The sequence below is a fragment of the Leucopleurus acutus genome, assembly GCF_964270905.1.
Source record: "Leucopleurus acutus genome assembly, chromosome: 19".
Lineage (NCBI taxonomy): Eukaryota > Metazoa > Chordata > Mammalia > Artiodactyla > Delphinidae > Leucopleurus > Leucopleurus acutus.
Genome location: NC_139161.1, coordinates 20,089,366 through 20,108,111, shown reverse-complemented (window position 1 = coordinate 20,108,111; position 18,746 = coordinate 20,089,366). Strand labels below are relative to the sequence as shown.

The window sequence follows — 18,746 nt, the reverse complement described above, 5'->3', positions numbered from 1 at the left end:
GGTATGATTGACATATACCATTATATTAATAGTGTTGGGTATACAACGTAATGATTTAATATTTGTATACATTGGGAAATGGTCACCACAATGAGTCTAGGTAACAGCCATCCATAGATGGTTACTTTAAAGCCATGGGATTAGATGAGGCCGCCTAGGGAGCGAGTGTAGAGAGAGAAGACAATAGGATTAAGTCAACATTTAGAAGTCACAAAGAAGAGTCTGAGAAAAAGCTTCCAGTGAGGTGATGCCTTTGGGAGCCCAGTAGAGAAAATATTCCAAAAGAAGGGAAGGCTGAGAAACTAGGATAATAGCTAAGAAATGACCACCGACTTTACACATGTGCAAAATTCCTTTCTCCTTGGAGTTTCACACAATTCAGATGTAAGGAAAACAGAGGCAGTTTAAAGCAGTAACTATTTGCAGCCACTTTTGAGTACCAGGAAGTGGCATCATTTATTACTTGGGGGCTGTGGAGCTTGTGCGGGAAAAGACCTTGATAATCTCTTTAGGTCTGAAAGGTAAGGTTCTCCTAGCATCAGTTCTGGAAGGTGAGGTCTAGACAGAGAGCTGAATTGCTGTGCATAATAAAGTAAGATGAATGGAGCATCTGAGATCGCTAGCAAATTTAAAAAGAAGTGTGACTTCAGAAAGCTGCATACAGAAGCAAGTCAGCTGAAAATGACATAATAATCTTCCGTGGGCTTTTGCACCCAGTGCTGGAATGCCTTCAGGTTTGCCTGGCTCTCTCCTCTCCATTCTGCTCCTTTGACACTCCTTGCTCATCAGTTCCCCTGGTTTCTCCAAAACATTTTGGTTACACACAGTAAATAATAATCGGACACAAATACTGAGTACTTCTAAGTGCCGGGGACCGTTCCTACTGTTTTATGTATGTTACCTCACTTAAGCTTCACAAACTCACCCCACTTTAAAGATCAGGAAACAGAAGCAGGCAAGAGGTTGAGTTACTTGCTATTAAGTATTAGGGTCAGAATTTGAACCCAGTCTGGCTTCAGAGATCTTGCCCTTAATTGTTAAATCTTGCTTTCATTTTCCTTTTAGGGTTTTGAATTTGGCAACACAGATTGAACGACAGTCTACTCAGGCTTAGACTTTGGCCACCTTCTGCCCCAACCCAGAACATGACATCTGTTATCGACTTGTGGGTCTACCCCACCCCAATAGAAACCCCACCCTGGGCCTTGCTGGTGCCCAATAGGAGGAAGGCCATCAAAGCAGTGTTTGTTTATGCCCCTGTGTCCTTTCTTATGTGCTTCCTCTGTTCCCTTTCTCCCTTCTCTGCCTGGTTGGTTTCTGTATGAAGCATTTGGTTGCCTCCTCACAAATTTTTCTTCCTCCAAGCGTCCTTTGAACTTCCATCCGCCCTATCTCACTGTATCACTGTTCCCAGTAGATGTCTATCTCTGCCCTCAATTGGGAACTCCTCCAGGCAAGGACCATATCTTTATTCACCTTCGAGGCTTGAGTTGGGCACACTATGGGAGTTCATTAGTGTTTCTTGATTGAATGAAAGAAAGTGCTAGAAAAAGAACAGGACAAATGTTATCCCGTGTAGTGCACAGTACAATTTTTTTTTGTAACCTTGATGGGCTGATGTAAAAAGGAAAGAACTTCTAAAAGAATCTTCTTAACTTAATCTCCCACTTCAACATCTTTATCTCAGTGTTTATCTAATACTAATAATTAGTATTTCACAAACCTTTCTCTACGCCCTTGACACTGTTGTTGGAGTCAAGGAGGTACACACTTCACATTATTACCATTCATCTTTTATTAAGATTAACTTTTTAAAAACATGCTACTTGATCAAAGTCCGGTGATTAAAAATATGTTCCAGGTCACTAGAAGAAAGTTTATTAAAAGACTACTCTAGGTCCAGGAAGAGGTAAGGCAATTTTGATTTGTTATAAAGACCAACATTTCCACAATTATTTGTAATTAAATTTTGTTTCAGAAGGCCAAAAAAGGCTCACAGTGAATAGGGAATCCAAAGAAAATCAAACAAATAGAAATCGAGATTGAACTAATGTATCATCTTACTCTAAAAGGAATAATTTCTACTTGTAAATTTCTTGTTCCTAAGGAAACAATCATGGGGCAGATCTTGTGAAATTTTATATTATTTCTTCAATTTCCTGAACTTGGGAGGAGACCACCTCACCATTCACCACTTCCTGCACAATTGTCTTGATTTTTCGGGCTCTGGTAGGGTCTAAAGATAAAAATGGAACAAAGAGGGCAAAAGTTAGTGTTTCAAATACTCATCTAAAATCGGTTGTTTAACTTAAGCTTCTAAATTAGGTATTGACTGATACAGTCCATCAAATTTAAACTTTCAAAAGTGACTTTTGCATTCTAAACGAAATGCATTTTATTTAATAAAATGTATTCAGTGTTGTGCACAAATGAAAATATTTTTCTACTTAAAATTTAAAAAGTGTTTATGATTCTCATAATACTTTGTAGATTTTTTTTTCCTTCCTGAGCTTGCCAAAAGTTTTACCACAGAACAGACTACTCATTTTTCTGCAGGAATGCATAAATATTTTTTCTTTGCTCTGAATACAAATATACTTTAAGTTTAAATTAGTTAATAACACTGCAATATTCAATGAGATCTTACAGTTTTAGTCATTAACAGATGTGATTCTGACTTATTCCAAGTGCTTCTTAGGGAATCTGCCTACCTTTGGAGGAATCAGTTGACGGTGCTTGAGAGTTGGAGGCTGTCACAGAGGAACTTTCATCCAAACAGTCACTGTAAAGAAAACAAGGGAGTTGATATCACATGGTGCTTTCTGGAATGAGAGGGAATAAGGAATTTGCTATTTGAGCTTAAAAAATGACCAACTGGAGAAAGTATTATACATTTCTTGATTAAGAATGATTGAACGATGCACCCTGAGAGTAATCAGCTGGTGCAGTGCACCTTTGCTTTCAAACCCTGCCTAAAATGGGCTCTTAAAGTGAAGCAAACTGGCCACTAATGGAAGATCTGGTTTCCTGATTTACAGTCCTGAATTCTTCCCACTAGTCCAGGCTGTTATTACTTTTGGAAAGTTCGCTACAGTAGGTCTGAGGTGATTGCGTGGCTGTGATTTGATGTCATTCTCAGCATCGGGGCATTAACATCGGAACTCGGACGGTTGATTTTTCTAATACTCATCTGCAGTATGCCTCTGTCTGCGATGCCATTGTCCATCCCAGCATTTTATTAACTTTTATCAGGGAAGATAACGGGTGACAACACTTTGCAAAATGTAGAGCATTTAACAAATCTAAGGCATGTCTTTACTAGATGTGTTATTTTCTGTCAACTAAAGAACCCTTCGCACTTCTATTGCCCCCAAACTGCATCCGTGTCCACGGGCCGTCAGCCATTGAGGTTATTTTCAGCCTCAGTTATCTATTCACCTTTGGGCTTCTCCGTCCAGCAGGCGGCGGTAGGTCTCGATCTCCAGCTCCAGATGGGCCTTGATGTTCAGCAACAGCTGGTAGTCGGCGCTCTGGCGCTCGGCGTCAGCGCGCACTTGCAGCAGCTGCTCCTCCACGTTGCCGATGAGCTGCCGCACCTGGGACAGCTGGCTGTAGTAGTCGCCCTCGGTTTCGGCCAGCGAGTCGTCCAGGGATTTCTTCTGCACGGGGGAGGGAAATGGCACAGACGTAACAATGGAGGGGACCGAAATGCGGAAGGCAGCCAATGGCCTTACTAATTTGGATGCAACATTTCCTTTGCAAGGCGAAAGGAAGCCGCGTCTTTTGGCGCGCGCCGTACCGTGGCGAGCTGGGACTGGAGCTCGATCTCCAGGGTTTGAAGCACGCGCCGCAGGTCGGTGACCACGCTCTTGCTGGACTGAAGCTCCTCGGTGTTGCTGCTGATCTCCTTCCTGAGCTCGGCGCTCTGCCACAGCAAAGAGGGGGGAGGGGACGTGAGCCAGCCCTGCGCCTCTCCCCGGTCTTTAATGCAAGTGTATCAACGCCTTTTGTCTTTGTTAGTGGTACCTTTTCAATGAACCAGGCTTCCGCATCCTCCCGATTCTGCTGGGCTACGGCTTCATACTGCCCCCGCATGTCGTTAAGGAGGCTCGTGAGGTCCACTCCGGGGGCAGCGTCCATTTCTACGCTGACCTGGCCTGGGCCGCCGGCCCGGCAGCTTTGGAGCTCCTGGGGACAGCGAGTGAGAGAGAGGGGCACAGGGGCCCATTGTCACTTTCGTGGGCCTCTTCCTCCACAAAACATAGTTGGTATAAAGACAAACCGATCAATATAATATATTCAAACATTTTTAACCTAAAATTCGTATTTTTATTCTGATTTTGAAAGAACTTAAGACCCTTTCACGGGCCCCTAAACTCACCACGGGCCCTGGGTGCCGTGCCTACCATGCCTGATGGATGAGTTGGCCCCGCTTCTTGGGGCTCCCCAACCTTTACAAGAAGGGAAGGCCTGGTGGAAAGGTACCCGGGGTTTTCAACTACAGCTGCCAAACCGAGGGCTGCAGACGGTCCCTGGGCTTGCCCACTGTTTGTACCATAGTCATTGCTTTACAGTGGAAAGCTTTTTAGGAGCCTAGTGCCAGGGTCATGCATGATTACTTATATACATTGCGGTATATCAGAGTTCCATGTGTGTATTACACTGGGTATAATTCGTTTCTCTAACATATATAACAGTCTGTATTATTGGTAGACTTTTATTTTTGAACTTTAAAAATACTATATCTTTTTCTTGATAAGTATCTCCTTTTATTTTCTATGACAAAAAGATTAATTCTTCAATCCTTCCAGAGCGTTTTTCACTAGATAGCGCAAAGTCAGCCTTTTAACATTTTTTCCCCAGCTAATGAATAAAAATACTATATTTTAAGAAATCACTAAATCAGGACAATTAAAATTCTGATTGTCCTTACCAAATGATGAAAAGGACAAAAAGTGCCTCTCACGTGTTAAACTTTAACAGAAACCACCACCACAACTTCAAAACAAATGGTCATCTTAACAGGGGGATAGTGTATCTTGCATATCTCTTCTAACTCCAGATTTATAAATTTGAAATTGTAATTTTTGAGGCTGGTAGAAAAAAGCAGCTTAGAGAACTGTGCTTTCTGGCTCACCTCTTCGTGATTCTTCTTCCGGTAGGCCAGCTCCTCATTCAGGGTCTCGATCTGCATCTCCAGGTCGGCTCTGGCCAGGGTCATCTCGTCCAGCACCTTGCGCAGACCGTTGATGTCAGCCTCCACGTTCTGGCACAGGGCCAGCTCATTTTCGTATCTGAAAACCAAGTGCAAAACAGTCCAGGGAATCAACACACCCATTTGAATAAGCCCCCTGCGATCTTCAGGGCTGTTTTGCATATAAATTTAGCAGCATTGTAATGCATGAGACTGTTTTTGCTTTTCTAACTTTTTCTTTTCCTTTTTTTAAATGACAGGTTACTACTCAGTGGGAGAGAAGTGAAAAAATTAGGAAGTGATACTTTTCTACCAGCGATGAACCGCAGTAGCACCGCATCCCAGGCTACCTCTTCCCCTCTGGCTGGCTGCCTTGGCTCTGAACAGTAAGTAGCAGCCCCTCTCTAGGTGGAGTTTCTGATGGAATCCTAAAAGCGGTTGAAAATTAGATAATAATTAGTCATCTTGCTTAACCTTTATTCATGGTTTAATTTAAAACAGTGATACTTCTTTAGTGACTCGTACTAAGGTTCAGGATCATCACCACTGCAACATCCTGTGAGGAAATTTTGCAGAGCAAAAAGGACGTTAGTATTCTCTCCTTATGTCTGAGGGTGGTGTATGGGAAAGGAGGAAGCAATATAAAAATAAATGCCTGGTTAATGCTTTAGTTGTATGTGTCATCGGGAAAAAGGTCACTTCATTTAGCGCCCAGGCAAAAACATTATTCATTCATTTGGATGCATGGAAGACTGAGGTTTAGGACTCTGGTGGAATTATCATGTCGCAACATGAGTCAATAACAAATGTCGAATATGAAAATCCGTAGCCTTGGGTTTAAGTACTTTACAACTAAGGACGTGTAATGTGAGTTGTGTTTGAATCTCGTTACTTTCTGATAGAATGCCCAATGTGAATTTACCAAAACATTAAATGCATGGAGCATGTGAACTGCAGAAGGTTGGAGATATTTGCCGTCAATGAAGGCAGGAAAATAGAGAAAAAGAAGAGATCCTGGGGCATGTCAACCATCATCAGTCTTTCTTTTATTCTACTCACTTCATTCTGAAGTCTTCGGCAGCCAGTCTCGCATTGTCGATCTGCAAGAGCAGCTGGGCGTTTGCAGTGCTGTCAGAAATGATCTGGACAAACAGGGGAAGACACACAAAGTGAGGTCGTACAAGACAGTGTTCTGCAAATATATCTTGACAGGAAAATTTTAGGTGATGTTATAATGCTATTTTATTAAGGGTTTAAGGCAGTTAACTTTTAAAAGAAAATATGTATAGAGCATATTATTTAAAAATTAAGAAACATACATTTCCCCCAGAAAAGGTAGTGTAAAAAACAATCACTTTATGGTAAATGATAAAATGAAACTAAATATCTTAAGATGAGAAATTATTCCAAATACAGTTGAATGGAAAGATATCTAAGTTTTAGGTGATTTATGACTGTAAAATATTGAAATAGCAAAAAAGAAAAGTAAAAAATAATTCCCAAAGGCCCTCTAAAAAGCCATTTTGTTACCTTATTCCTGAGGTCTTCAATCAACAGTTGATATTTACTATAATCATTCGGTGGGTCTCCAGATCCTCGTATTTCGTACCATTCTCGAATTTTGTTTTCAAGGTCAGCGTTAGCCTCTTCTAGAGCTCGAACCTTATCCAGGTAGGAAGCCAATCTGTCATTAAGATTTTGCATAGTTTCCTTTTCTGATCCAGAAAGAAGGCCTCCATCGTTGCCAGAGAGAATCCCTAGAGAGCCCCCTCCTGGGCTTCCCCCAAATCCAATCCCCAGGCTCCCAAAGACACCTCCCCTGGCTCCTCCATAACCAGCGCCCAGTCCTCCTGCAAAGGAACTTCCAGAGCCACCACCAAAGCCGGAACTAGAAGCAAACATGGAAGCAGCTGTAAAGCCTCCCCCATAGCTGCCTCCAAAGCCAAAGGCACTTCCCCCGTAGCTGCTTCCAATGCTTGAGGCAGAAATGCCCCTGGCTCTGCCCAGTGTCACACTTTGGGAGGACAGCCACTGGGGCATCCCAGAGGTGTGCGCGGAGAGTGACATGGTGCTTCTCGAGAGACCCACAGCCAGGGATGGTGCAGTGTCAGCAAGACAGGAAGGCTAACCTTTTATAGGTCACCAAATGGGTGTTGCCGTTGAAAAGTTCACTCTCTCCATTCAAAATATGTCTCCCCTCCCCCCAACCTTTTTTGGCCAGCTCAACAAGAAAATGGTTTACGCACATTGACAATTCATTGGTATAGAACTAATTGAATAATTGTTCCCATTACATATTTGTGATAGAAAGAAGAAATCTGGGTGGAGTACAGATAGGTTGTCATAAGGAATTTTTCGTCTCCAAATTATTCCATTGCTTGTATTCTCAGCACTGCCCAGTGTCTTATGCACATTAGGAAAGCAAAGAGTGACTGCTGAATGGATAAAGTAATGAATATTTCTTTTTAAGTCTTAAGCTTCTTAAAGTTCACTCATATTTCCTACCTGTTTCCTTTCGAAAACTCAATATAAACCATCTGATCGTGATGTAGTGTATCTTCTGGCAGAATATCGTTTCAGAAACTGTTGTGAAACGCACTGGTGGAAGGTGGGGAACAAACACATTTTCCAGATTGATACTGGAATTTAAATTTTCAAAGATTTGAAAGTCTTGTCATTAGGTTGTTGCATGGTTTCTCTTTTTCTTTTTTTTTTTTTGCGGTACGCGGGTCTCACTGTTGTGGCCTCTCCCGTTGCGGAGCGCAGGCTCTGGACGCGCAGGCTCAGCGGCCATGGCTCACGGGCCCAGCCGCTCCAGGCACGCGGGATCCTCCCGGACCGGGGCACGAACCCGTGTCCCCTGCATCGGCAGGCGGACTCCCAACCACTGCGCCACCAGGGAAGCCCGGTTTCTCTTTTTCTGATTCAGAAAGAAGACCTCTTAAACATTGAAAAATGCTATTTTTGAGTAGGCGGACTCCCAACCACTGCGCCACCAGGGAAGCCCGGTTTCTCTTTTTCTGATTCAGAAAGAAGACCTCTTAAACATTGAAAAATGCTATTTTTGAGTAGACTATGATAGTATTTCCAGCAGGTCTTCCTTTACATGAAGTTTGACCTTCCTAGTAAACTCCATGAAATCAGGAGCCTTGTCTGGTAGTTCATTACTCTACCGCCAACGTTGCTAGTGTATCAAAACACAATTGATCTTTTTGTTTATGGAAATTGTATCAGTGCTCGTATCCTCAACCCCTTAACCCCCAGATATCCAGATATTATCTGCTCTGACTCTAGCCTCCCTGAAGGTGAGGTTCTTCAATTCTGTGGATAGTCCTGTGAACTGCTAGAGCCAGCTGTGCCCACTGGTGATTTGGGGGCAAATGCAGAGAGGTTGCACTTGAAGCCCATGTCAGACCTCTAGAGTATCAGTTCTGGCAAATGGGAGGATCTTGTGACCCCGTTTTGTTTTTTTTTTTATCACTTTCCTAGGAACAGGAATGATGAACTCAGAGTGAAATCCAACTACAACTTCCTTTTACCTTTTCATAGAAGGGAGATAGGCCAAGGGACATATTTTCTCCTAACTTACACACTTCACAAAGAGCAAGCAAGTGGGATGTCCAAATAAAGGGGTTTTTAAGCAAGAAATTTGCAGAATTTACATATTCTCATTCACAATAGATATAGAGAGGAAGCAGCCATCCAATGCAGTCTCAGCTTGAAGAGAGGGGCCATGATCCATCCATTTGTTCCATTCCTTGAGAGAATGGAAACTTGTTAAGTGGAAATGCCAGGGGCCCCAGCATTATACGGAGATTTTTACCAAGGATTCCTTTAAACTATCACCGGCGTTACAAGCGTTTTTTCCTGATCTTGTCCTTGTTTGAATCATTAGTAGTTATTGTGTACTTAATATGTTCTAGACATTGGGCAGTTGAACTACAGACATTATTTTTAACCTTTGTGGCAACTTCTTAAAGTGAATATTTTTATCCCATTTTACAGAAGAGCAATCGGAGGGTGAGGATGTTAAGTGACTTATTCAAGGCTACACAGCCAGGAGACGGCCAAGATAGGATCTGGGTCTGCAGTGCCTTCTATACACAACACAACCCTGCTGCTTACAGTGAAAACAAAAAGGACAGAGGGTCGCTCTGACCCCCAAATCATGAGACTGGGTTTCTGCCCTGCACATCAACCAGGAGTTTTAGCTCTTTCCTTTTCAAAAAAGCTTTCTCTTTGAATTTCATTTCTCAGTGTACAGCCTGAGACCCGGTGATCTACTCTTTATGGTTTATCAGAAATGGCATCACAAATGAAATCTTGGGAACCTATAGGCAAATGTGTTTTTAGTTATACTTTTTGACATGTAACCACATCTCCAGAGATCTTATGAAGTACTAGTTAAACTTGCACTTCCCACCCAGCAACTTGACATTATAGCTGTAAATTATTAGTCACTCACAAGTAGCAACCCCCTGAGACAGGGTGAATCCACTTTATTGCCCTAGAAATGAAAACAGACTATTACTTGCTTACAGAGTCAGAAGGAATGTGCCAAATTCAGAATTGTAACTTCGTGATCTCACATAATACGGGAATATGATTAACTTGAATTTTTGAACTTGGAATCAATTTAGTGCTGAAATGTATACTTTCCAACTCTAATGCTTCTATGTAAATTTTAAATAATTTTGTTCAATATCTATACATTATGTTTACACATTATACCTTCATGTTTCTATACATATATATTATCCTAGACTGTAAGCTTCTCAGGCAAGGGCTATGTCTATTTCATTTTTTATCCTGAGTCTTAGCCTAGTATTTGGCTAAACTTCATTCTTGCACGCTTAGAGTTATTTCACTTGAAAGGACTTAATCCTTAATGTATTTGAAGGTGTCATTTAAAATTCATTTCATTTGAAAATGACTTTGCTCTAATTTACTGGTATGCTTTGACCAAGATTTATTCTGAATCCAATTATGAATGGGGAGCAACTTCAGAAGTTGAAAAGAGAAATATTCCTTCTTCAGTGGCTTCTTTTTGTGGGGGGAGGGAAGGCTAAGCTAAATAATTAAGCCTCTATTTTAGAGTTTTTAGAAGTGAAAGTAAATTCCTTTGACAGCTGTAAAAATACAGGAAGGTGGGAATGTATAAAATGGGCTTGTTGGCAAAATGATTACATAAGTTGAGGCACAGAGGAATACGACTACAACTTGGGTGACTGTTCAAAAGAATTACATCTTCCATTTCTGTAGGGTTTAGAGAATATTCAAAATGAGGATAATTATTTATATGGCATTTGTAAATCTCTAGATTTTTATTAAGTAAAACATGTGCTCATCTTCTCATGTCAGATTGGTTAGTTTCCTGGTCTTCGTTTGCAGGATTTTCCTCCTGAGTTCTGTCTCTTAAAGACAGACCTTTCACTGGAATTCCCTGGCGGTCCAGTGATTAGGACTAGGTGCTTTCACTAATGCGGCTGGGTTCGATCCCTGGTTGGGGAACTAAGATCCTGCAAGCTGCCAGGTGCGGCAAAAAAACCTTCCACTCTGTGCAATTTACTGATTGCTTGGTAGATGATATCTTTCTTTTTCGCTTTGAATAACATTTTAAGATCCTGTGACTGAATGAAAGAATATTGAGTTACTGACTTTTATGCTGTGCTTTTTTTTTTTTTTGGTGTACGCGGGCATCTCACTGTTGTGGCCTCTCCCGTTGCGGATCACAGGCTCCGGACGCGCAGGCTCAGCGGCCATGGCTCACGGGCCCAACCACTCCGCAGCATGTGGGATCTTCCCGGAAAGGGGCACGAACCCGTGTCCCCTGCATCAGCAGGCGGACTCTCAACCACTGCGCCACCAGGGAAGCCCTGAAGTGGGTCTCTTTTAGACTGCATATATATGGGTCTTGTTTTTGTATCCATTCAGTAAGCCTGTGTCTTTTGGTTGGAGCATTTAATCCATTCCCATTTAAGGTAATTATTGATACGTATGTTCCTATTACTATTTTCCTAATTGTTATGGGGGTTTTTTTGTACGTCCTTTTCTTCTCTTGTGTTTCCCACTTAGAGAAGTTCCTTTAGCATTTGTTGTAGAGCTGGTTTTGTTGGTGTTGAATTCTCTTAGCTTTTGCTTGTCTGCAAAGCTTTTGATTTCTCCGTCGAAACTGAATGAGATCCTTCCTGGGTAGAGTAATCTTGGCTGTAGGTTCTTCCCTTTCATCTCTTTAAGTATACTGTGCCACCCCCTTCTGGCTCATAGAGTTTCTGCTGAGAAATCAGCTGTTAACCTTATGGGAGTTCCCTTGTATATTATTTGTCATTTTCCCCTCGTTGCTTTCAATAATTTTTGTCTATAATTTTTGCCAATTTGATTACTATGTGTCTCGGCGTGTTTCTCCTTGGGTTTATCCTGTATGGGACTCTCTGTGCTTCCTGGACTTTCCCACGATAGGGATGTTTTCGACTATAATCTCTTCAAATATTTTCTCGGGTCCTTTCTCTCTCTCTTCTCCTTCTGGGACCCCTATAATGCAAATGTTGTTGTGTTTAATGTTGTCCCAGAGGTCTCTTGGGCTGTCTTCATTTCTTTTCATTCTTTTTTCTTTATTCTGTTCCGCAGCAGTGAATTCCACCATTCTGTCTTCCAGGTCACTTATCCGTTCTTCTGCCTCAGTTATTCTGCTATTGATTCCTTCTAGTGTATTTTTCATTTCAGTTATTGTATTGTTCATGTCTGTTTGTTTGTTATTTAATTCTTCTAGGTCTTCGTTAAACATTTCTTGCATCTTCTCTATCTTTGCCTCCATTCTTTTTCCAAGGTCCTGGATCATCTTCACTATCATTATTCTGAATTCTTTTTCTGGAAGGTTACCTATCTCCACTTTAGTTGTTTTTTGGGGTTTTTATCTTGTTCCTTCATCTGGTACATAGCCCTCTGCCTTTTCATCTTGTCTATCTTTCTGTCAATGTGGTTTTTGTTCCACAGGCTGCAGGATTGTAGTTCTTCTTGCTTCTGCTGTCTGCCCTCTGGTGGATGTGGCTATCTAAGAGGCTTGTGCAAGTTTCCTGATGGGAGGGACTGGTGGTGGGTAGAGCTGGCTTTTGCTCTGGTTAGCAGAGCTCAGTAAAGCTTTAACCCCCTTGTCTGCTGATGGTTGGGGCTGGGTTCCCTCCCTGTTGGTTGTTTGACCTGAGGCGACTCAACACTGGAGCCTACCCGGGCTCTTTGGTGGGGATAATGGCAGACTCTGGGAGGGCTCACGCCAAGGAGTACTTCCCAGAACTTCTGCTGCCAGTGTCCTTGTCCTCTTGGTGAGACACAGCCACCCCCCACCTCTGCGGGAGACCCTCCAACACCAGCAGGTAGGCCTGGTTCAGTCCTATGGGGTCACTGCTCCTTCCGCTGGGTCCCGACGCACACACTACTTTGTGTGTGCCCTCCAAGAGTGGAGTCTCTGTTTCCCCCAGTCCTGTCGAAATCCTGCAATCAAATCCCGCTAGCCTTCAAAGTCTAATTCTCTAGGAATTCCTCCTCCCGTTGCCAGACCCCCAGGTTGGGAAGCCTGATGTGGGGCTCAGAGCCTTCACTCCAGTGGGTGGACTTCTGTGGTATAAGCGTTCTCCAGTTTGTGAGTCACCCACCCGGCAGTTATGAGATTTGATTCTATTGTGATTATGCCCCTCCTACCATCTCATTGTGGCTTCTCCTCTGTCTCTGGATGTGGGGTATCCTCCTTGGTGAGTTCCAGTGTCTTCCTGTCGATGACTACTCGGCAGTTAGTTGTGATTCCGGTGCTCTCGCAAGAGGGAGTGAGAGCACGTCCTTCTACTTCGCCATCTTAATCTCTCAGGTTTTGTTATTTTAGTGGCTTAAATATAAGACTGCTTTTACGGACCACTGATATCTAGCTCCAAGTGAAAATAGTGAATCATAAGGAGGTTCCTATTCTGTTGTGGCTGATGGGTTCTCAGATGGCAGAAGGGAGTGCTGACAGAGAAGGGGGACTCGTTTCAGTCCTCACACTTGGCTTTCTTGCAGGCTGGAAGAGAATCATCATCTACTTCTTTTATTTATTTATTTATTATTATTATTTTTTCATCATCTACTTCTGATGTCCAAGGTTTCTTCACCGTGAAAATAATTCCAAAAGCAGTTTTTCTAGTTTCTCCCTCCATGCAGAAGCACCGCTTGGCAGTTGGTGGACACTGCAGCCTTGGTGTCACTTTCCAACAGCCCAAACAACAACTGTAAGTTTGCCACATCGTATGGGCCTCTTATTTCTGAAGGCCTTTCAGCAGCACTAGATATAATTACATTCTTTCCTTTGCAGACCTGCATCAAATTGAGGGCGTTGGAAACTGTGTACCTTCTCATTGTGGAGTCTTTGACGGGGGGGGCTATAGACAAGTTCAAAGCCCACACCTCACTCAATTGCCACTTTAATAGGGGGTCTTTTGAAGTAAAATGGTAGCTTCTGTGTTACAGTTATGCAGACTAAATCCACATCTAAATGTGTACAAGCAATATGAAAAAGGTTTTCTGTCTTCAAAAAACTGCAACGATATCATACAGCCGGACTCTTGAAGAAGTTGCTCTCAAAACATTGCAGTGGGGCTTCCCTGGTGGCGCAGTGGTTGAGAGTCCGCCTGCCGATGCTAGGGGACACGGGTTCGTGCCCCGGTCCGGGAAGATCCCACATGCTGTGGAGTGGCTGGGCCCGTGAGCCATGGCCGCTGAGCCTGCGCGTCCGGAGCCTGTGCTCTGCAACGGGAGAGGCCACAACAGTGAGAGGCCCGCGTACCGCCAAAAAAAACAAAACAAAAACATTGCAGTGCGATGAATCTGAAATGATAATTGTCAGTCTAGTTAAAATCTTAATCGGTTTTGATTTTCCCTGTACAATTAGCAAAGTTGTAAAGAGTTCAGAAACAGCTACTGGTTTTTCAATTTCCTGTTTCGTTTCCTTAAATTCAACAACATGATTGATGGCAACAACTGAATAGCCCAGGTGAGCGGCATTCTCCACGATCCCAGCGCCTTCGGGTCGGAACCCTCCCACAGGTCCAAATCCGCAAACGCCGCCATGCCTACAGAGCTTAATGTTGAATCAGACATTTCAGAAAGACAACATTTCTAACTTTGAAAGAGGCCATGGTACTCTGACTGATTTAACTCTTAGTTGAAATTTATGTTTATTTTTTAACTTTTATTTATTTATGGCTGCATTGGGTCCTTGTTGCTGCATGTGGGCTTTCTCTAGTTGTGGCGAGCAGGGGCTACCCTTTGTTGCAGTGTGCCAGGTTTTCATTGTGGTGGTTTCTCTTGTTGTGGAGCATGGGCTCTAGGCATGCGGGGTTCAGTAGTTGTGGCTCGCGGGTTCTAGAGTGCAGGCTCAGTAGCTGCGGCGCATGGACTTAGTTGCTCCGTGGCATGTGGGATCTTGCCGGAGCAGGGCTTGAACCTGTGTCCCCTGCATTGGCAGGTGGATTCTTAACCACTGCACCACCAGGGAAGCCCACGTTTTATTTTTATTTTTGATGGAGACTTGAGCAAGAAAAAGGAATAGAAAGAAACGAAATGGTTGAAAAATGAAGTGAATGAAATGACCTGGCATTAGTTAGCCCTGGGAAGTGTATAGTGAGAGGAAAAATCAGTTGATCATCACTTTATTTCTGTAAATAGTGAGAGTGTCTTGTCATAAGGGCTCCCCTGGGACAGGAAGTTGTTTCTCTCTTGCTTCAAAGTGGCAAGCAGGGCTGTGTGTCCTTCATTCAGAACTTCTTGAGAATCTATTACAATAGGTCTGATGCTGTGAAAGACAATGGGGCTCAGAGATGACCAAGACACTCCATGATGCCAAGGAGGCTGTAGCCTAGTTGGAGAAGCTGATTAATGTCAGTAATTATAAGTCAGTCAGTGTAAGTGTTAATGAAAAGTTCAGGATATAGAGGAGAGATTCCCAAGTACAACTGGATGAAAGGGAGTTATTAGATGTTATCTGGTGGTGGCCACATGCCAGTGCAGTGCCCAATCAGCCAGGCAACCCGAAGGGACGTGGGGGACAGCCAGTGCATCCTGAGAATGCAGTAATGAGTGACTTGTGGGCAAGTCACATACTGTAAAGCTGAGAAATACTTCACTTATTCCACAAATATTTATTCAGTACCTACTACGAGTGTGACATTGTTCTAGGTCATAAGGATACTTCAGTGAGCAAAACAGACACAAATTTCTGTTTATGGAGCCTCATTCTAGCTAGAATTGTATCTAGAGGGATTGTATTGTATCAATCAATTGTATTGATATATCCAATTGTATCATTGCATCTAGAGGGATATAGACAAGAGCCATATAAGTAAATTATAAGATAATGTGATATAATTCTACTAGGAAGGTGAAGAAGTGGGGACTGGGGGTCTTGGGTTGTATAAGAATCCTGTATCATCTTCCACAATAGGAAGTTGGGTCTCTAATATCTTAAGTTGTATAATCAAGAAATAGCAGTACAAGCATGTTCTTCAGAAATGTACAGGTTAATACCAGAAATAGTTAAATGATTTTGGAGAGGAAGATTCAGGAGTGGGGAGACCAGGGACTGCTATTGTTTAGTATGAGTCTTGTAGGATATTTGATGTTCTACACATTCATTCATTCATTCACTCACTCATTCATTCATTTATTCACAATATTTATAAATACTTTAAGTGTGTGCCAGACCTTGTTGTAGGCACTGGGGATACAGCAGTAAGCACCCCCCCAAAAAAACAGAAAAAAACACCCTAAATTTCTGCCCTCATGGAAATTAAATTCACAGGAGGGGGCCAGAGGTGAAGAGAGCATCTCAGAGGATGATTCATGCTATGGAGACAAATGAAGGGGCCTGGATTTAGGGTTGGTGTTAGGGATGGTGCATTTGTGTATAGAGTAATTAGGACTGGCTTCACTGGAAGTGATAGTTGAATGGGGTGAGGGACCTTCCAAGGGCAAAGGTCCAGAGGTGTGAGAGTGGGTGGAGCAGCGGGTGACCCAGAGCTGGTGCTGAAGGATGGAAGGGAGAGTGGTAGGAAAAGAGGTCAGAGGTAAATGGCGATGCAGTGCAGACGGCTTTGTCTTGCAAAGACTCTGGCTTTTACTCTGTGTAATATGGGAAGCCATTGAACTTTGTAGAGTGATCCCCTATATAGTTAAAAAGAGATTTATAGACTACACATTATAAATACTGATTTTATTTTTTCCCAATTCGTTTTTTCATTGAATTATATTTGATTTACAACGTTGTGTTAATTTCTGCTGTACAGCAAAGTGATTCAGTTATACATTCTTTTTTTAAATATTCTTTTCCATTATGGTTTATCATAGGATATTGAATATAGTTCCCTGTGCTATACAGTAGGACCTTGTTGTTTATCCATTCTGTATATAATAGCTTACATCTGCTAACCCCAACCTCCCACTCCATCCCTCCCCCAACCGTCTCCCCCTTGATAAGTACTGACTTTAAATTAACAGAATAGATAATATACTACCTTTTCAAATGTATATTTTTCTTTATAGTCATTATTTGAGAGGAGGAAAGTAGTATCAGTGGTAACAGACACACCCAGTTTTGAATGCAAAGAAATTAAATAAAAGCTAAAGAACAAATTAGTAATGATTCAGAGTGAGACCCTTAACATCTCCCAAATGGGGTCAGGAGCTTAGATTCTGGAAACCCAGGCAGAGCCTGAGCAACTGGAATTTCTTTTCATTCATGCATCCACCCAGTCCATCTATCCTTCCATCTGCCCCTCTGGTCACTAGAAATTACGAGACTTAGTGTCATCCAGGTACAAATATGAGTAAGCCTCTTCTCCCCTCGGGGATTCACAGCCTAGGCAGAGGGCTAGCTTAGGGCTCGCAGGTGGATGTACATGGAAGCACCTAGTGAAAGTGGAAAATAGGTGGGGCATGGAACACACAACAGTATATTGTGCAACAGATGCCATCTGGCAGAGATGGTATTCTCATCAGAACAGAGTGGTACTTGGTACTGGAGCAACTTTCACACTCCCTAGAAAAATGCCTTTCGAGGCTATTCACAGCCTTTGCCTTTATTCCATGATCACCAAACAATTTTCTGATATCTAGTTTAGTTTGTTGGCACATTGATCATGAGACAAAGGTGCAACGGATAATGGGAAAGCACCAACACCAACACCACTTCCACTGAAAATGAATAAGTTCAGATTCGATGGAGAAATCAAAAGCTTTGTAGACAAGCAAAAGCTAAGAGAATTCAGCACCACCAAACCAGCTCTTCAACAAATGCTAAAGGAACTTCTCTCAGTGGGAAACACAAGAGAAGAAAAGGATGTACAAAAACAAACCCATAACAATTAAGAAAATGGTAATAGGAACATACATATCAATAATTACCTTCAACATGAATGGATTAAATGCTCCAACCAAAAGACACAGCCTCGCTGAATGGATACAAAAACAAGACCCATGTATATGCTGTCTAAAAGAGAACCACTTCAGACCTAGGGACACATACAGACTGAAAGTGAGGGAATGGAAAAAGATTTTCCATGCAAATGGAAATCAAAAGAAAGCTGGAGTAGCAATACTCATATCAGATAAAATAAACTTTAAAATAATGTTACAAGAGGCAAGGAAGGACACTACATAATGGTCAAGGGATCAATCCAAGAAGAAGATATAACAATTATAAATATATATGCACCCAACATAGGAGCACCTCATTATATAAGGCAACAGCTAACAGCTATAAAAGAGGAAATAGACAGTAACACAATAATAGTGGGAGACTTTATAACACCTCACTTACACCAATGGACAGATCATCCAAACAGAAAATTAATAAGGAAACACAAGCTTTAAATGACACAACAGAGCAGATAGATTTAATTGATATTTATAGGACATTCCATCCAAAAACAGCAGATTACACCTTCTTCTCATGTGTGCACAGAACATTCTCCAGGATAGATCACATCTTGGGTCACAAATCAAGCCTCAGTAAATTTAAGAAAATTGAAATCGTATCAAGCATCTTTTCTGACCACAATGTTATGAGACTAGATATCAATTACAGGGGAAAAAATGTAAAAAACACAAACACATGGAGGCTAAAGAATATGTTACTAAATAACAAAGAGATCACTGAAGAAATCAAAGAGGAAATCAAAAAATACCTAGAGACAAATGACAACAAAAACACGATGATCCAAAACCTATGGGATGCAGCAAAAGCAGTTTTAGGAGGGAAATTTATAGCAATACAAGCCTACCTCAAGAAACAAGAAAAATCTCAAATAAATAGTCTAACCTTACACCTAAAGGAACTAGAGAAAGAAGAACAAACAAAACCCAAAGTTAGTAGAAGGAAAGAAATCATGAAGATCAGAGCAGAAATAAATGAAATAGAAACAAAGAAAACAATAGCAAAGATCAATAAAACTAAAAGCTGGTTTTTTGAGAAGATAAACAAAATTGATAAACCATTAGCCAGACTCATCGAGAAAAAGAGGGAGAGGACTCA

At 42.0% G+C, this 18,746-nt stretch overlaps 1 protein-coding gene and 1 pseudogene across 2 annotated transcripts; both read right to left on the bottom strand.

The window, feature by feature from the left end:
* Positions 1–2,138: 2,138 nt before the first annotated feature.
* On the bottom strand, positions 2,139–7,261 carry LOC309975753 (keratin, type I cytoskeletal 12-like; the record flags this gene model as incomplete). Its single annotated transcript, XM_082860982.1, has 8 exons — positions 2,139–2,236; positions 2,712–2,782; positions 3,439–3,659; positions 3,800–3,925; positions 4,027–4,188; positions 5,138–5,294; positions 6,254–6,336; positions 6,725–7,261. The coding sequence occupies 8 exons, from the start codon at positions 7,259–7,261 to the stop codon at positions 2,139–2,141; spliced, it is 1,455 nt and encodes a 484-aa protein (XP_082717108.1).
* A 5,883-nt stretch (positions 7,262–13,144) lies between these two features.
* On the bottom strand, positions 13,145–14,287 carry LOC309976099 (ribonuclease P protein subunit p30-like; annotated as a pseudogene). Its single transcript has 3 exons — positions 14,028–14,287; positions 13,309–13,804; positions 13,145–13,189 (listed from the first exon to the last, which is right to left on the bottom strand). The product of its transcript is annotated as a ribonuclease P protein subunit p30-like (transcript).
* Between the last annotated feature and the right edge of the window lie 4,459 nt (positions 14,288–18,746).